We start from the raw sequence: 19,338 nt of genomic DNA on the forward strand, positions 1-19,338 counted from the left end.
AGAACAGTCCTCGTTCCTATCATCCTATTACAGTAGTTTCAGAGGATATTCAGACCCTCTCCAATATACTGTACATGTGTACATACTGTACCCTACATACCGCTCTCTCTCTCTGTCTCAATCTCTCTCTCTCTCTGTCTCAATCTCCTCTGTCTCAATCTCTCTCTCTCTGTCTCAATCTCCTCTGTCTCAATCTCTCTCTCTCTCTCTTTCTCAATCTCCTCTGTCTCAATCTCACTCTCTCTCTGTCTCAATCTCCTCTGTCTCAATCTCGCTCTCTCTCTGTCTCAATCTCCTCTGTCTCAATCTCTCTCTCTCTGTCTCAATCTCGCTCTCTCTCTCTCAACCACTCCACAAATTTCTTGTGAACAAACTATAGTTTTGGCAAGTCAGTTAAGACAACTACTTTGTGCATGACATACGTCATTTTTCCAACAATTGTTTACAGACAGATTATTTCACTGTATCACAAATCCAGTGGGTCAGAAGTTTACATACACTAAGTTGACTGTGCATTTAAACAGTTTGGCAACTTCTAGAAAATTATGTTATTCTGATAGGGTAATTGACATCTTTTTCACTCAATTGGAGGTGTACCTGTGGATGTATTTGAAGGCCTACCTCTTTGCTTGACATCATGGGAAAATCAAAAGAAATCAGCAAAGACCTCAGAAAAAAGAATGTAGACCTCCAAAAGTCTGGTTCATCCTTGGGATCAATTTCCAAATGCCTTAAGGTACCATGTTCATCTGTACAAACAATAGTACGCAAGTATAAACACCATGGGACCATGCAGCCGTCATATCGCTCAGGAAGGAGACGTGTTCAGTACTTTGGTGCGAAAAGTGCAAATCAATCCCAGAACAACAGCAAAGGACATTGTGAAGATGCTGGAGGAAACAGGTACATAACCTGAAAGGCCTCTCAGCAAGGAAGAAGCCACTGCTCCAAAACCGCCATAAAAAGCTAGCCTACGGTTTGCAACTGCACATGGGGACAAAGATTGTACTTTTTGGAGAAATGTTCTCTGTTCTGATGAAACAAAAATAGAACTGTTTGGCCATAATGACCCCCATTATGTTTGGAGGAAAAAGGGGGAGGCTTGCAAGCCGAAGAACACCATTCCAACCGTGAAGCACGGGGGTGGCAGCATCATGTTGTGGGGGGGATTTGCTGCAGGAGGGACTGGTGAACTTCACAAAATAGATGACATCATGAGGGAGGGAAAATTGTGTGTCCAGATCAGTCTCAATCTCAAGAGAGTTTACCTCTGATGCACAGCTCTGCTCTCAGGAGTAGTTCAGGTATTGAGTCTCTTTTCTCTACCCTACTCGACCCCACCCTACTCTACCCTACTCTACTGTACCCCACACTACTGTACTCAACTCTACTGTACCCTATGCTACTCTACTCTACTGTACCCTACTGTACTCTACTGTACTCTGCCCTACTCTATCCTACTCTACTCCACTGTACTCTACAAAAGTTTACTCTACCCTACTCTACTCTACTGTACTCAACCCTACCCTACTCTACTGCACCCTACTCTACCTTACTCAACTCTACCCTACTGTACTCTACCCTACTGTACCCTACTGTACTCCACTGTACTCTACCCAACTTTACTCTACCTACTCTACTGCGCTCAACCCTTCCCTACTCTACTCTACTGTACTCTACCCTACCCTACTCTTCCTTACTCTACTCTACCCTACCCCACCCGACTTCACCCAACTCTACCCTACTCGGTTTCAACCCTACCTTACTCAGTTTCTACCCTACCCTACCCTACTCTACTCTACCCTACTTGGTTTCAACCCTACCCTACTCTAGTCTACCCTACTCGGTTTCAACCTTACCCTACTCGGTTTCTACCCTACTCTACTTTATGCCTTCTCCCATTTGTGTTCTCTTTTAGTTTTAGTTTTTTGGATTGGTATTGATTTAGTATTTAAAAAATGTCGGGTTGGGACTTGAACACATAAAGGACATTTATCCATCAGTTTACTGCATGGTTGCCTTGTGAATCTTGTCATTTTCATGTGCTCCGTCTCTGGTCTAGTTTCTTTCCAAGGTGTGGTTGCCTTCCAGGTAAAGCCAGTTGGTTTACTTTGTTTTATACACACTCACAAACATACTCCTTCTCTCTCTCTTTCTGTGTCTCTCTCTTCCTCCTTCTCCCTCTCTCTCCCCCCTCTCTCTCTTCATTAATTTCCCTCTATCTCTCTCGCTCTCTCCCTCTCTCCTTCTCTCTGTCTATAGGGGAGTCAAGCAGGGAGCTGGGCCCTCCTCCTTCGGTGGATGAGGCAGCCAACACATTGATGACACGCCTGGGCTTCCTGTTGGGAGACAAAACTAGTGAGGGGCCAGACAGAGAACATTACAGCATGGATGAACCAGACAATAGACAGGTGTGTGTGTGTTTGGCCATCCCACAATGCTAACCCCTCTCTACTACTGCTATCACTGAGGAAATGGTGCTGGGGAGGAAAAATGTCTCTCCATATTCGTGATATCTTGAGATTCTGTTCAGTGTTCTTTTATTTCTGATCCCAATTGGGAAACACACATTTAAATTTTTTGTAATTTTTGTATTTAACCTTTATTTAACTAGGCAAGTAAGTTAAGAACAAATTCGTATTTACAATGACAGCCTACCACTGCAAAACTCTTTGTGCACCACCCTATGGGACTCCCAATCACGGTCGGATGTGATCCAGCCTGGATTTGAACCAGGGACTGTAGTGTCCCCTCTTGCACAGAGATGCAGTGCCTTAGACCGCTGCACCACTCAGGAGCCCAGACATACCTGGGATGTAATGACTTCCCTTTACCTGACAGCTTGATGAGCTTCTTGTTTACAGCCTGTTGCTATACATCTCTGTAAGCCAGGTCCACAAATAAAAAGAAACTCCCAATTTGTCAGTTTCTCCAAGCATAAACTCTTCTGCCCTAATTAGGCCATTATAAAACAAAGTTTCTAGATGATTTATTCCACTCGCCACATCAAAACTTCAAAACAGTTGCCGTCCGTTAATATATTCCGCTACTTTAGTGTGCTGATAACCAGCAGGTTGACTAAGCCTCATATTTCTCTCACCTCTGACTGAACCTCGGCTGCTAAATAGTTTTTAGATATAGACATATACATGTAAAGTGCCTTCAGAAGGTATTCACACACCTTTACTTTTTCCACATTTTGTTGTGGGATTAAAATTGATTTAATTGTAATTCCTTGTCAACGATCTACACAAAATACTCTGTCAGAAAAATACTCTATCAGAACAATGAAGAGAAAATGAAGAGGAAGATCACCATGGTGGGCACAGTTAGAAAGAACAAGCCAGAGCTACCCTGCAATTCTCATAACAAGGGGGAGAGAGGCCTTCTCATCAAAGTTTGCCTTCACCCCCACCATCACTCTAGTTTCTTACCTCCCAAAGAGGAACAAGAATGTGGTCCTCCTGAGGACACTGCACAAAACGGCTGAGATCAGTGATCGTGAGGACAGGAAGCCAGACATCATCCTGGACTACAACCACAACAAAGGAGGTGTGGACAACCTGGACAAAGTGATTGGAATTTACAGCTGCAGGAGGATGACTGCCCGCTGGCCCCTGGTCATCTTCCATAACATCATTGATGTGTCCTACATACATGCCTTCGTGATATGGAACAAGATCAACCCTACCTGGATGCCTGATAAGCGGAACAAGAGGAGGGTGTTCCTGGAGCTGCTGGGAAAGGCACTTGTAACCCCACACATTCAAAGAAGGAAGCGCCTCCCCCGCACAGCAGCCTCTGCAGCACTTGTGAAAGCTGTTCAGGGGGCTGAATCTTGTCCTGATCCACCTGAGGCTGCAGCTGGGGCAGGAAAGAGGAGGAGATGCCAATTCTGCCCCCAAAGAAGGACTGTAAAACAAATACTATATGCTGCATGTGAGAAATACATTTGCAAAGTCCATGCACACGCACTTGCATACTGTCCTACATGTGCTAATTAGAGTTGATTGATTTATGTTCTTCACATTTTTGTAACTATTATCTTATTTTATTCGTATTGATTGTTGTTGTTTATACACCTTGTGGGTGGGGGTAATGGTTAAAATAAATGGGACAAGACTAGTATTTTGTAGTTGAATTCCTCATTGTACAGTATTTAAGAATACATTACTATGTTGCCAAAAAAGTTCAAGACTGTTATTTTTTTTTCCCTTCAATAAAATGCAATCAAAACTACTTTCTGCACATTTCTGCTACTTTCTTAGTGGTTACGTTACTACACCTAATAGGAAATGCACATGCGCACTGGGGTGCCGGGAACGGTAGAGCACGAGTGGTTTTTACTAAACGAAAACTAGTGGTGTCCACTGATTTAAATGCAGTCTTTAATCAGTTTGTGATGAATGGCAGGTTGTTTCTTCATGCAAAATAGATTTGGGGTGTAAAATTCAATTAAGCTGCTTTATTTTAGGGGTTTAGTGAAGGCGGGTCATTATTTACCCTTAGGACAAGGGGAGTATACAGAATATTAAGACTACACAAGGGTTAAATCAAAACTGTATCTAGGCCACTCAGGAACATTCAATGTTGTATTGGTAAGAAACTACAGTGTAGATTAGGCCTTGTGTTTTTGATTATTGTCCTGCTGAAAGGTGAATTAATCTCCCAGTGTCTGTTGGAAAGCAGACTTTCCTCTAGGATGTTGCCTGTGCTTAGCTCTACTCCGTTTCTTTTATCATAGAAAACTCCCTGGTCCTTGCCGATGACAAGCATACCCATAATATGATGCAGCCACCACCATGCTTGACAATATAAAGAGTGGTACTCAGTGATCAAATCAAAATCAAATCAAATCACATTTATTTATATCGCCCTTCGTACATCAGCTGATATCTCAAAGTGCTGTACAGAAACCCAGCCTAAAACCCCAAACAGCAAGCAATGCAGGTGTAGAAGCACGGTGGCTAAGAAAAACTCCCTAGAAAGGCCAAAACCTAGGAAGCAACCTAGAGAGGAACCAGGCTGTGTGGGGTGGCCAGTCCTCTTCTGGCTGTGCCGGGTGGAGATTATTATTATTTTTTATTTTATTTCACCTTTATTTAACCAGGTAGGCTAGTTGAGCACAAGTTCTCATTTGCAACTGCGACCTGGCCAAGATAAAGCATAGCAGTGTGTATAACAGAACATGGCAAAGATGTTCAAATGTTCATAAATGACCAGCATGGTCAAATAATAATAATCACAGGCAGAACAGTTGAAACTGGAGCAGCAGCACGGCCAGGTGGACTGGGGACAGCAAGGAGTCATCATGCCAGGTAGTCCTGATGCATGGTCCTAGGGCTCAGGTCCTCCGAGAGAGAGAAAGAAAGAGAGAATTAGAGAGAGCATACTTAAATTCACACAGGACACCGGATAGGACAGGAGAAGTACTCCAGATATAACAAACTGACCCTAGCCCACCGACACATTAACGGCTGCAGCATAAATACTGGAGGCTGAGACAGGAGGGGTCAGGAGACACTGTGGCTCCATCCGATGATACCCCCGGACAGGGCCAAACAGGAAGGATATAACCCCACCCACTTTGCCAAAGCACAGCCCCCACACCACTAGAGGGATATCTTCAACCACCAACTTACCATCCTGAGACAAGGCTGAGTATAGCCCACAAAGATCTCTGCCACGGCACAACCCAAGGGGGGGCGCCAACCCAGACAGGAAGATCACATCAGTCCCTCAACCCACTCAAGTGACGCACCCCTCATAGGGACGGCACGAAAGAGCACCAGTAAGCCAGTGACTCAGCCCCTGTAATAGGGTTAGAGGCAATCCCAGTGGAAAGAGGGGAACCGGCCAGGCAGAGACAGCAAGGGCGGTTCGTTGCTCCAGAGCCTTTCCGTTCACCTTCACACTCCTGGGCCAGACTACACTCAATCATATGACCCACTGAAGAAATGAGTCTTCAGTAAAGACTGAAAGGTTGAGACCGAGTTTGCGTCTCTCTCATGGGTAGGCAGACCATTCCATAAAAATTGAGCTCTATAGGAGAAAGCCCTGCCTCCAGCTGTTTGTTTAGAAATTCTAGGGACAATTAGTGGCCCTGCGTCTTGTGACCGTATCGTACGTGTAGGTATGTACGGCAGGACCAAATCAGAGAGATAGGTAGGAGCAAGCCCATGTAATGCTTTGTAGGTTAGCAGTAAAACCTTGAAATCAGCCCTTGCCTTAACAGGAAGCCAGTGTAGGGAGGCTAGCACTGGAGTAATATGATACATTTTTTTGGTTCTAGTCAGGATTCTAGCAGCCGTATTTAGCACTAACTGAAGTTTATTTAGTGCTTTATCCGGGTAGCCGGAAAGTAGAGCGTTGCAATAGTCTAACCTAGAAGTAACAAAAGCATGGATGAATTTTTCTGCATCATTTTTGGACAGAAAGTTTCTGATTTTTGCAATGTTACGTAGTTGGAAAAAAGCTGTCCTTGAAACAGTCTTTATATGTTCGTCAAAATAGAGATCAGGGTCCAGAGTAACACCAAGGTCCTTTGCAGTTTTATTTGAGACGACTGTACAACCATTACGATTAATTGTCAGATTCAACAGAAGATCTCTTTGTTTCTTGGGACCTAGAACAAACATCTCTGTTTTGTCCGAGTTTAAAAGTAGAATGTTTGCAACCATCCACTTCCTTATGTCTGAAACACAGGCTTCTAGCGAGGGCATTTTTGGGGCTTCACCATGTTTCATTGAAATGTACAGCTGTGTGTCATCCGCATAGCAGTGAAAGTTAACATTATGTTTTCGAATGACATCCCCAAGAGGTAAAATATATTGTGAAAACAATAGTGGTCCTAAAACGGAACCTTGAGGAACACCGAAATTTACAGTTGATTTGTCAGAGGACAAACCATTCACAGAGACAAACTGATATCTTTCAGACAGATAAGATCTAAACCAGGCCAGAACTTGTCCGTGTAGATCAATTTGGGTTTCCAATCTCTCCAAAAGAATGTGGTGATCGATGGTATCAAAAGCAGCACTAAGGTCTAGGAGCACAAGGACAGATGCAAAGCCTCGGTCTGATGCCATTAAAAGGTCATTTACCACCTTCACAAGTGCAGTCTCAGTGCTATGATGGGTACTAAAACCAGACTGAAGCATTTCGTATACATTGTTTGTCTTCAGGAAGGCAGTGAGTTGCTGTGCAACAGCCTTTTTTAAAATTTTGAGTGGAATGGAAGATTCCATGGAATGGAAGATATAGGCCGATAGTTTTTTATATTTTCTGGGTCAAGGTTTGGCTTTTTCAAGAGAGGCTTTATTACTGCCACCTTTAGTGAGTTTGGTACACATCCGGTGGATAGAGAGCCGTTTATTATGTTCAACATAGGAGGGCCAAGCACAGGAAGCAGCTCTTTCAGTAGTTCAGTTCAGTGTCTCTCTTGATCCTAGGTCCTGGCAGTGCAGACTCAGGACAACTGAGCTTTGAAGGAATACGCAGGTTTAAAGAGGAGTCCGTAATTTGCTTTCTAATAATCCTTATCCTTTCTTCAAAGAAGTTCATGAATTTATTACTGCTGAGGTGAAAGCCATCCTCTCTTGGGGAATGCTGCTTTTTAGTTAGCTTTGTGACAGTATCAAAAAGGAATTTCGGATTGTTCTTATTTTCCTCAATTAAGTTGGAAAAATAGGATGATCGAGCAGCAGTAAGGGCTCTTCGGCACTGCACGGTACTGTCTTTCCAAGCTAGTCGAAAGACTTCCAGTTTGGTGTGGCTCCATTTCCGTTCCAATTTTCTGGAAGCTTGCTTCAGAGCTCGCGTATTTTCTGTATACCAGGGAGCTAGTTTCTTATGAGAAATGTTTTTAGTTTTTAGGGGTGCAACTGCATCTAGGGTATTGCGCAAGGTTAAATTGAGTTCCTCAGTTAGGTGGTTGGCCTATTTATTTCCTTAACTTACCTCATTTGCATTCACTGTATATAGACTTTTTGTTTTCTTTTGTTCTACTGTATTATTGACTCTATGTTTTGTTTATTCCATGTGTAACTTTGTGTTGTTGTATGTGTTGAATTGCTAAGATGAATGTGCAGGTAGACATACTGGGGTGCAAAGGAGCAAAATAAATAAATAAATATCAGTATGGGGATGAGGTAGGTAGATAGATGGGCTGTTTACAGATAGGCTAAGTACAGGTGCAATGATCTGTAAACTACTCTGACAGCTGGTGCTTAAAGCTAGTGAGGGAGATGTTAGTCTCCAGATTCAGAGATTTTTGCAATTCGTTCCAGTCATAGGCAGCAGAGAACTGGAAGGAAAGACGACCAAAGGAGGAATTGGCTTTGGGGGTGACCAGTGAGATATACCTGCTGGAGCGCGTGCTACGAGTGGGTGCTGCTATAGTGACCAGTGAGCTGAGATAAGGCGGGGCTTTACCTAGCAGAGACTTGTAGATAACCTGTAGCCAGTGGGTTTGGCGACGAGTATGAAGCGAGGGCCAACCAACGAGAGCGTACAGGTCGCAATGGTGGGTAGTGTATGGGGCTTTGGTGACAAAACGGATGGCACTGTGATAGACTGCATCCAGTTTGTTGAGTAGAGTGTTGGGGGCTATTTTATAGATGACATCACCGAAGTCGAGGATCGGTAGGATGGTCAGTTTTACGAGGGTATGTTTGGCAGCATGAATGAAGGATGCTTTGTTGCGATATAGGAAGCCGATTCTAGATTTAATTTTGGATTGGAGATGTGTAATGTGAGTCTGGAAGGAGAGTTTACAGTCTAACCAGACTTTGTATTTGTAGTTGTCCACGTATTCTAAGTCAGAGCCGTCCAGAGTAGTGATGCTGGACGGGCGAGCAGGTGCGGGCAGTGATCGATTGAATAGCATGCATTTAGTTTTACTTGTGTTTAAGAGCAGTTGGAGGCCACGGAAGGAGAGTTGTATGGCGTTGAAGCTCGTCTGGAGGTTAGTTAACAATGGCACATTGTGTTAGCTAATCCAAGTTTATCATTTTAAAAGTCTAATTGATCATTATAAAACCTATTTTGCAATTATGTTAGCACAGCTGAAAACTGTTGTTCTGATTGAAGAAGCAATTACAACTGGCCTTCTTTAGACTGCCATAGGCCACCATAGGCAGAGCTGGCTCTCAAGAGAAGACAGGCTATGTGCACACTGCCCACAAAATGAGGTAGAAACTGAGCTGCACTTCCTAACCTCCTGCCAAATTTATGACCATATTAGAAACACATATTTCTCTCAGATTACACAAACATTTAAATAAAGAAGAAAAAAATTGAATTTTGATTAACTCCCATATCTATGAGGTGAAATACCACAGTGTGCCACCACAGCAGCAATATTTGTAAACCTATTGCCACAAGAAAAGGGCAACCAGTGAACAAACACCATTATAAATACAATCCATATTTATGTTTATTAATTTTCCCTTTTGTACTTTAACTATTTGCACATTGTTACAACACTGTATATAGCCATAATATGACATTTAAAATGTCTTCATTTTTTTGGAACGTTTGAGTTTAATATTTAGTGTTTCATTTTTAATTTTACTTTAGTTTATTATCTATTTCACTTGCTTTGTTAATGTAAACATATGTTTCCCATGCCAATAAAGCCCTTAATTTGAATTGAATTGAGAGAGTGTCATCATGATGAAATGACCCCCCTGGACTGAATGGTGGAGAGTTGTGGTGTTACATGTTGCTTTAGCAAGATATATTATGGACTGTATAGGTATGGACTGATGCAGTGTGGCTAACCTATTAGACTGGTGGAGCATGCTAGCTGTTAGTGGTGTTATACTGTAGTAATGTTATGTTGTAGTGGTGTTATACTGTAGTGGTGTTATACTGTAGTGGTGTTATACTGTAGTGGTGTTATACTGTAGTGGTGTTATACTGTAGTGGTGGTATGCTGTAGTGGTGTTATAGTGTAGTGGTGTTATACTGTAGTGGTGTTATACTGTAGTGGTGTTATGCTGTAGTGGTGTTATACTGTAGTGGTGTTATACTGTAGTGGTGTTATACTGTAGTGGTGGTATGCTGTAGTAGTGTTATAGTGTAGTGGTGTTATGCCGTAGTGGTGTTATACTGTAGTGGTGGTATGCTGTAGTGGTGTTATGCTGTAGTGGTGTTATGCTGTAGTGGTGTTATGCTGTAGTGGTGTTATGCAGTAGTGGTGTTATACTGTAGTGGTGTTATACTGTAGTGGTGGTATGCTGTAGTGGTGTTATAGTGTAGTGGTGTTATGCCGTAGTGGTGTTATACTGTAGTGGTGGTATGCTGTAGTGGTGTTATAGTGTAGTGGTGTTATACTGTAGTGGTGGAATGCTGTAGTGGTGTTATGCTGTAGTGGTGTTATGCTGTAGTGGTGTTATACTGTAGTGGTGTTATACTGTAGTGGTGTTATACTGTAGTGGTGTTATACTGTAGTGGTGGTATGCTGTAGTGGTGTTATAGTGTAGTGGTGTTATGCCTTAGTGGTGTTATACTGTAGTGGTGGTATGCTGTAGTGGTGTTATAGTGTAGTGGTGTTATAGTGTAGTGGTGTTATACTGTAGTGGTGTTATGCTGTAGTGGTGTTATGCTGTAGTGGTGTTATACTGTAGTGGTGTTATACTGTAGTGGTGGTATGCTGTAGTGGTGTTATAGTGTAGTGGTGTTATGCCGTAGTGGTGTTATACTGTAGTGGTGGTATGCTGTAGTGGTGGTATGCTGTAGTGGTGTTATAGTGTAGTGGTGTTATGCCGTAGTGGTGTTATACTGTAGTGGTGGTATGCTGTAGTGGTGTTATAGTGTAGTGGTGTTATGCCGTAGTGGTGTTATACTGTAGTGGTGGTATGCTGTAGTGGTGTTATAGTGTAGTGGTGTTATGCCGTAGTGGTGTTATACTGTAGTGGTGGTATGCTGTAGTGGTGTTATAGTGTAGTAGTGTTATGCCGTAGTGGTGGGGTGTATAGAGAGATATGTAAGAGATGTTCATTAAGGAATGTAGGGAATAGGGTGCCATTTTGGAAGCATTCTGTGACTCATCGTTGACCCCTGCCATGTGTGTTTCCTCTGTAAAGTCACATATTCCCACATTTCCTTACCAAATATATATATGTTAACAGCTAATGTTGGTTTTTGTATCCATGAAAAGACATTGAGCCCCTCAAGGGTGGCAATATGAGGGTACGAAATGATACGTTTTTGTATTACCCTTAAATCAATATACTATAAACTTTCAGTTGGGCTGCAGTAGGTAGGATTCTTACAGTAGGTAGGATTCTTACAGTAGGTAGGATTCTTACAGTAGGTAGGATTCTTACAGTAGCTGGGATCTCTTCAGTATAGCTAAAGCCTACTGACTGAGGGAAGAGGGGGACCTTTCTTTATCTCCAAAAATCAAGCCATTAATTGCTTCTCCCCTCTCCTCCCCTCCACCTCCCCACCTCTTCACCCCTCTACCTACCACCCATCCACCTACCACTCCTCCACCCCTTCACCACTCTTCCCCTCCACCTCTCCACGTCTTCCACCTCTCCAACCCTCCACCCCTCCATCACTCCTCCCCTACTCCTCCCCAACTCTCCACCCCGCCATCACTCCTCCCCTCCACCTCCCCACCTCCCCACCTCTCCACCCTGCCATCACTCCTCCCGTCTACCTCCCCACCTCTTCACCTCTCCACCCCTCCATCACTCCTCCCCTCCTGTTTAAAGCTCTCTCTCACACACACTCAGCAATGCTGTGGAATCATTCTGCTGCTAGATATAAAATGGAAGCTTCAGTACTGCTGGTTCCTGAGAATGATAAACCTACACAGAACCCTATGGAGTCTCAACATGTGACTACTTCCTCCTCTCCTATTGATGTGGTCTCAAATGTCTTGGTGTTCTGGGCTGTGTTGTAACTAGTACTGTCATCTGACTCTGTGTTTCTCCTCCAGGGCCTGGCTGGTAACCAGAGGATCAGTCCATGCTCCACCCTGACCAGCAGCACAGCCTCCCCCCCGGCTGGCTCCCCCTGCTCCACCCTGCTGCCTGGCACCGATGGTGCCATGCCCAGGGGTAACCAGGTTAACAAGGACCACGCCTACGGATCTGTCTCCAGCCCCACCTCCACCCTGGAGAGTCGGGACAGCGGCATCATCGGTGAGGGGGGTGGACTATATACACACACACATATGCACATCGTAAGAGATGCACACAAGCATACACACTCAAAACACACGCACACACTCAGAACACAAAACCCTGTGTATTCCTTAGAGAAAACAGGACACAGTATATCAGTCGGATAGCTTTTCATGTGTAGTATACTACAGACATTTACATGACTGGTTGTGTCGTTGGGTCATCGAGCATGGTCGTAGCAAAGGCAACCCTAGCCCTTGATCATGACTCTCAGTTCCATTACATTATACATAAGAGTCATTGGACAAAGGGGTCTTCTGTATGTTTTGTTTTGTTAAGAGCCCTGACTCTTGGTCTGAACATTAACATGCAACACTTGTGTTACGGTTTTGGAAGCATAAGGACCTTATCTTTCATGTTAGCGAGTATTCATTTTCTAGAAAACAATACGTTAAAACACACCTTTAAAGGGTTAGTGTTTCCACACGGCCATATCTCCATGTTACAGTGCATGTTTACTGAAGACAGATGGAAGACAAAGGGACGACCTGTGTTAATTAGCTATCTACAGTAGCATGTTCCAAACACCTTTGTGTAATGGAAGAAGGCCACCAGAAACGTGTTGTCACTGAAATAAACTATCGGCTAAAACTGTGATAAAACCGGTTAAAAGTTTTAACCGGTAAGTATGTATTTTGCATTTGTGAAATTATTTGGATGTAATATGAAAGTTAAGGGCTTTGTGTTACAGACCTATATCCATCCTGCCCTGCCTTTCTAAAGTCTTCAAAAGCCAAGTGAACAAACAGATCACCGACCATCTTGAATCCCACCGTACATTCTCCGCTATGCAATCCAATTTCCGAGCTGGTCACGGGTGCACCTCAGTCACGCTCAAGGTCCTAATCGATATCATAACCACCATCGATAGAAAAGAGTACCCTGCAGCCGTGGTGACTCTGTCAATCACCACATTCTTATCGGCAGACTCAACAGCCTTGGTTTCTCTAATGACTGCCTCGCCTGGTTCACTAACTACTTCCCAGATAGAGTTCAGTGTGTCAAATCGGAGGGCCTGTTGTCCGGACCTCTGGTAGTCTCTATGGGGGTGCCACAGGGTTCAATTCTCGTGCCGACTATTTTCTCTGTAAATATCAATGATGTCGCTCTGGCTGCTGGTGATTCTCTGATCCACCTCTACGCAGATGACATCATTCTGTATACATCTGACCCTTCTTTGGACACTGTGTTAGCAAAGCTTGAAAGAGCCTTAAACGCTAGTAAAACTAAATGCATGCTCTTTAACCGATCGCTACCCACACCCGCCTAGCATCACTACTCTGGACGATTCTGACTTAGAATATGTGGACAACTGTAAATAGCTAGGTGTCTGGCTAGACTGTAAACTCTCCTTCCAGACTCACATTAAGCATCTTGAATCCAAAATTAAATCTAGAATTGGCTTCCTATTTCGCAACAAATGCTGCCAAACATACCCTCGTAAAACTGACCATCCTGCCGATCCTTGAATTTGGCGATGTCATTTACAAAATAGCCTCCAACACTCTACTCAGCAAATTGGATGCAGTCTATCACAGTGCCATCCATTGTGTCACCAAAGCCCAATACACTACTCACTATTGCAACCTGTATGCTCTCGTTAGCTGGTCCTCACTACATATTCATCTCCAAACCCACTGGCTCCAGGTCATCTAGAAGTCTTTGCTAGGTAAAGCTCCGCCTTTTCTCAGCTCACTGGTCACCATAGCAACACCCACCCGTAGCACGCGCTCCAGCAGGTATATTTCACTGGCCATCCCCAAAGCCAACACCTCCTTTGGCCGCCTTTCCTTCCAGTTCTCTGCTGCCAATGACTGGAACTTATATCTCCCTTACTAACTTCAAGCATCGGCTGTTAGAGCAGCTCACCGATCGCTGTAGCTGTACACAACCCATCTGTAAATAGCCCATCCAACCAACTACCTGTTGTTTATCCCATGTGTTGTTGTTTTTGTCATACTGCTTTGCTTTATCTTGGCCATGTCGCAGTTGTAAATGAGAACTTGTTCTCAACTGTTGTCCACTTGTTCTCAACAGTTGTCCACTGGTTAAATAAAGGTGAAATAAATTAAAAATTAAAAATGTTTCTGGAACCCGAATCGCAATTGAGAATCGATTCACGTTTAGATGGAGTATGTGTCTGTTTTGTCTTCCAGAGACAGTCTATGTTAGGCCCCTTAAGAGTACATCTTGGGCTAAGGCAACCCTTCCTTCACTCTTACCCCTGACCCCTCTCCTCTACTCCGGTTGTTCATTCCTTCCTTCCAGCCACCCTGACTACCTACCCTGAGAACGCTGAGCGTGGGGGTAAATACAGTGAGGGGGGTTTCTCGCGGGGAAGCAACCTGAAGCTGTGGCAGAGCCAGAAGTCTGGTATGGATTCGTTCCTGTACCGTGTGGACGAGAACATGGCTGCCTCCACCTACAGCCTCAACAAGATCCCAGAGAGACACCTGGACAGCATGTCTGCTCACTCCATTCCTCTGTGCCTCATGCCTCGCCCTAACTCTGTCGCAGGTGAGTCAAATTCAAATCAAATCAAATTGAACTTGTCACATGCATCTGAATACAACAGGTGAAATGCTTACTTGCAACCCCTTTTCCAACAATGCAGTTTAAAGACAAAAAAGTGTTAAAGTATTTACTAAAATAAACTGAAGTGGAAAAAGAAATATTTAAAAAAAGAAAGTGACAATGCATGGATAATAAACAGAGTAGCAGCAGAAAGTGTTGAGTAAAATATAGAACAAATAATTGAACAGCAGCAGTAAAATAACAATAGCGAGGCTATATACAGGGGGTACCGGTACAGAGTCAATGTGCGGGGGCACCGGTTAGTCGAGGTAATATGTACATGTAGGTAGTTAATTTGACTATGCATAGATAATGAACAGAGAGTAGCAGCAGCGTAAAAGAGGGATCTGGGTATCCCTTTGATTAGCTGTTAAGGAGTCTTATGGCTTGGGAGTAGAAGCTGTTAAGAAGCCTTTTGGACCTCGACTTGGTGCTCCGGTACAGCTTGCCGTGCGGTAGCAGAGAAAACAGTCTATGTCTAGGGTGGCAGGGGTTTGACAATTTTTAGGGCCTTCCTCTGACACCACCTGATAAAGAGGTCCTGGATTGCAGGAAGCTTGGCCCCAGTGATGTACTGGGCCATATGCATCATCCTCTGTAGTGCCTTGCGGTCGGAGGCCGAGCAGTTGCCATACCAGGCAGTGATGCCCTCTATGGTGCAGCTGTAAAACCTTTTGAGGATCTGACGACACATGCCAAATCTTTTCAGTTTCCTGATGTGGAATAGGCATTGTCGTGCCCTTAGTGTGTTTGGACCATGATAGTTTGTTGGTGATGTGGACACCAAGGAACTTGATGCTCTCAAACTGCTCCACTGTAGCCCCATCGATGAGAATGGGGGTGCGCTCGGTCCTCCTTTTACTATAGTCCACAATCATCTTCTTTGCCTTGATCACACGGCCAGGTCTCTGACCTCCTCCCTATAGCCTGTCTCATCGTTGTCGGTGATCAGACCTACCACTGTTGTGTCATCGACAAACTTGATGATGGTGTTGGAGTCGGGCCTGGCCGTGCAGTCATGAGTGAACATGAAGTACAGGAGGGGACTGAGCATGCACCCCTGAGGGGCCCCCTTGTTGAGGATCAGTGTGGTGGATGTGTTGTTACCTACCCTTATCACCTGGGGTCGGCCCGTCAGGAAGTCCAGGATCCAGTTGCGGAGAGAGGTGTTTAGTCCCAGGGTCCTTAGCTTAGTGATGAGCTTTGAGGGCACTATGGTGTTGAATGCTGAGCTGTAGTCAATGAATATTATTCTTACATAGGTGTTATTTTTGTCCAGCCATAACCAGCCTTTGAAACCACTTCGTGGCTACAGATGTGAGTGCTACGGGTCATTAATCATTCAGACAGGTGACCTTAGTGTTCTTGGGCACAGGGACTATGGTGGTCTGCTTGAAACATGTTGGTATTACAGACTTGGTCAGGGACAGGTTGAAACTGTCAGCTCATGCTCATGTACATGTCCTGGTAATCCGTCTGGCCCTGCGGCCTTGTGAATGTTGCCTTGTTAAAAGGTCGGCTACAGATAGCATTATTACACATTCATCCGGAACAGCTAATGCTCTCATGCATGCTTCGGTGTTGCTTGCCTCGGAGCGAGCATAGAAGGTATTTCAGCTCATCTGCGTAGTTGATGAAGTTCGCTGCACTTGCCACAAGTCCTCATGCTTCAGGTGTAACCTGTGCTTGCTTGGGCCATCTCTTTTTTTTGATGGGAGGTATTAGACCGTTCTCCTTGTATGACTGGTGGAGGTCAGGTGAGTTTTACTGATGCTGAAAGACAAATTCCAGATACAAATATTTTGACATTATGAAACAATAGATAGCCATAACCACAGTCAGACAGACCTGGCTAACTTGATATTTGTTATTTGTCACTTTCTGCTGCTACTCTGTTTATTATCCATGCATTGTCAGGTAATGTAATCACCTGGTCACCTCTCGTCTGGATCATAAACGATCATAACGATCATAAACGAAATGTTAACTAGCAAGCCGGCCATCTAACGTCAGCTAGCCGGCATCTTGCACACTCAGACGAGAGTGCTCTGAAATGGATACTTGCATAGTTGAATCTTTTGTCAAAAGTTTCTACACAATACTTTTTTTTAAAAGCCACGTTAGACAGGATTACCTACACAAACTGACCAGCTGAAATAGATAGAAGTGTGCTATATGGCAGACCAATCCAAACACATCTCTCGGCATGTCCAACCCACTGTCACACTGTTATAAATGATTTGGGAGACAGACGCAGGAATGCGTAATGTTTATTTTTTATTGTACCCAAATTACGGCGTGTTGTGTAAAGGCACGGAGACTAAGACCTAACAAACACTATACAAAAACACAGGGTTGAAACCATAACAAAATAGGGAAGAGTACCTCGAATAAATAACACACGCGCACAATGATTAACACACGGGACGAGACCCGTAATCACCTGCGCAATCCACAAGGGCACGAAAGCCCAATACACACAGCACAGGTACTCACATGCACCAACAGGTGCCAGGTCGCAGTTGGCCAGGTCGCAGTTGTAAATGAGAACTTGTTCTCAACTAGCCTACCTGGTTAAATAAAGGTGTTCTCAACTAGCCTACCTGGTTAAATAAAGGTGTTCTCAACTAGCCTACCTGGTTAAATAAAGGTGTTCTCAACTAGCCTACCTGGTTAAATAAAGGTGTTCTCAACTAGCCTACCTGGTTAAATAAAGGTGTTCTCAACTAGCCTCCCTGGTTAAATAAAGGTGTTCTCAACTAGCCTACCTGGTTAAATAAAGGTGTTCTCAACTAGCCTACCTGGTTAAATAAAGGGGAAATACAAATAAAATAAAAAAACAGACATTGTAACAATAATCGACACCCCAATGGAAACCGAAGGGTACATGTATACAAGTATTAGTCAATGGGAATAGGGTACAGGTGTGCGAATGAAAGTCCTGGAGGGATGCGTGACACCCACTCATTATCTCAGCCAATCACATGTAGCGGGAAGGTTGCTGGCTTTTCCTGTGGCTTAACCAACTATGCTGGTAGAGCAAGAGAATGATGACAGTCATTTGTTTGATTCTGGGGAAAATATGTTTATTTTGCACATTCTGTTCTCTTAACTCCATGTTGAGGCTGCAAGTCTAAAATCAAGTGTTCTGAAAACTCCCTGGCATGTGTGTGTAAATAACAGAGTGCAGAGTTATTTTCTTCAAAGGCTTTTAGCCAAAACACATTGAGGAGAAGGGAACATTACGGAGAAAATGTATATGCGTATCGAATTGTGACAAATATGGCATGCCTCAAATAGCTTATTCTCCAAAATATGGCTAAATGCATCTTAAAAATGTCAGTTACATAACAGGCTGCCATTCCTGACTGATCTTACTGTATCATTGTCTTGCTATTCAGAACAGAGGCATTCATGGGAGATGAGCTGTATTAACGAGCCTTCCCTTCAGGTTGTCATAACGCTCCTGTGAAGGATCAGGTTGGTTCCGGTCCAGATCAGTGGGTCCGCTCTACAGAGTGTTCTCTCTCGTAGAGTGGGAGAGCATAAAATATACGCTGCCTCTATGCTCTGTAGTGTTCCAGTTGGATTGTAAACTGTGGAACACAGAGAGACCCTTGGACATCAAAAGTTTGAATAATTAAACAATATTTAAATTTTTGAGAATGTAGTAATGGTCTGTGGACACTTAAGGGACAGTCATGTCGAGTGTGTTGAAGTTGGTGATCTCATGAAGGACAGGAAACACACATAACTGTATCTCTTTCCCAGCTGTCAGGTTTGCATCTAAATATTGTGAAATGTACACTACCTTTCAAAAGTTTGGGGTCACTTAGAAATGTCCTTATTTTTTGTCCATTAAAATGACATCAAATTAACAGAAATACAGTGTAGACATTGTTAATGTTGTAAAAAATATATATATTTAATTTTACCTTTATTTAACTAGGCAAGTCAGTTAAGAACAAATTCTTATTTTCAGTGACGGCCTAGGAACAGTGGGTTAACTGCCTTGTTCAGGGGAAGAACGACAGATGTTTTCCTCGTCAGCTCGGGATTTGATCTTGCAACCTTTCGGTTACTAGTCCAACGCTCTAACCACTAGGCTACCTGCCTCCCCGTGACTGTTGTAGCTGGAAACGGTTGTTTTTTATGGAATATCTACATAGGCGTACAGAGGCCCACTATCAGCAACCATCACTCCTGTGTTCCAATGGCACGTTGTGTTAGCTAATCCACTTTTATCATTTTAAAACACTAATTGATCATTAGAAAACCCTTTTGAAATTATGTTAGCACAACTGAAACTGTTGTTCTGATTAAAGAAGCAATAAAACTGGCCTCCTTTAGACTAGTTGTGTATCTGGAGCATCAGCATTTGTGGGTTCGATTTCAGGCTCAAAACATCCAGAAACAAAGACCTTTCTGCTGAAACTCGTCAGTCTATTCTTGTTCTGAGAAATGAAGGCTATTCCACACAAGAAATTGCCCAGAAACTGAAGATCTCGTACAACGCTGTGTACTACTCCCTTCACAGAACAGCGCAAACTGTCTCTAACCAGAA

The 19,338-nt window shown here is 43.6% G+C and overlaps 1 protein-coding gene across 1 annotated transcript in view; it reads left to right on the plus strand.

Annotated features, from left to right (window-relative positions):
* The first annotated feature begins 2,267 nt into the window (after positions 1–2,267).
* The window catches only part of LOC109898965 (protein TANC2-like), a 102,105-nt gene continuing 85,034 nt past the window's right edge, over positions 2,268–19,338 (plus strand). The window contains exons 1-3 of the mRNA XM_031835228.1: positions 2,268–2,411; positions 11,954–12,158; positions 14,469–14,717. Coding sequence (XP_031691088.1) covers positions 2,322–2,411; positions 11,954–12,158; positions 14,469–14,717 — 544 coding nt within the window. The 5' untranslated portion in view covers positions 2,268–2,321. The remainder of the gene's footprint in view (positions 2,412–11,953; positions 12,159–14,468; positions 14,718–19,338) is intronic.

This window comes from Oncorhynchus kisutch, linkage group LG11, assembly GCF_002021735.2.
Source record: "Oncorhynchus kisutch isolate 150728-3 linkage group LG11, Okis_V2, whole genome shotgun sequence".
Lineage (NCBI taxonomy): Eukaryota > Metazoa > Chordata > Actinopteri > Salmoniformes > Salmonidae > Oncorhynchus > Oncorhynchus kisutch.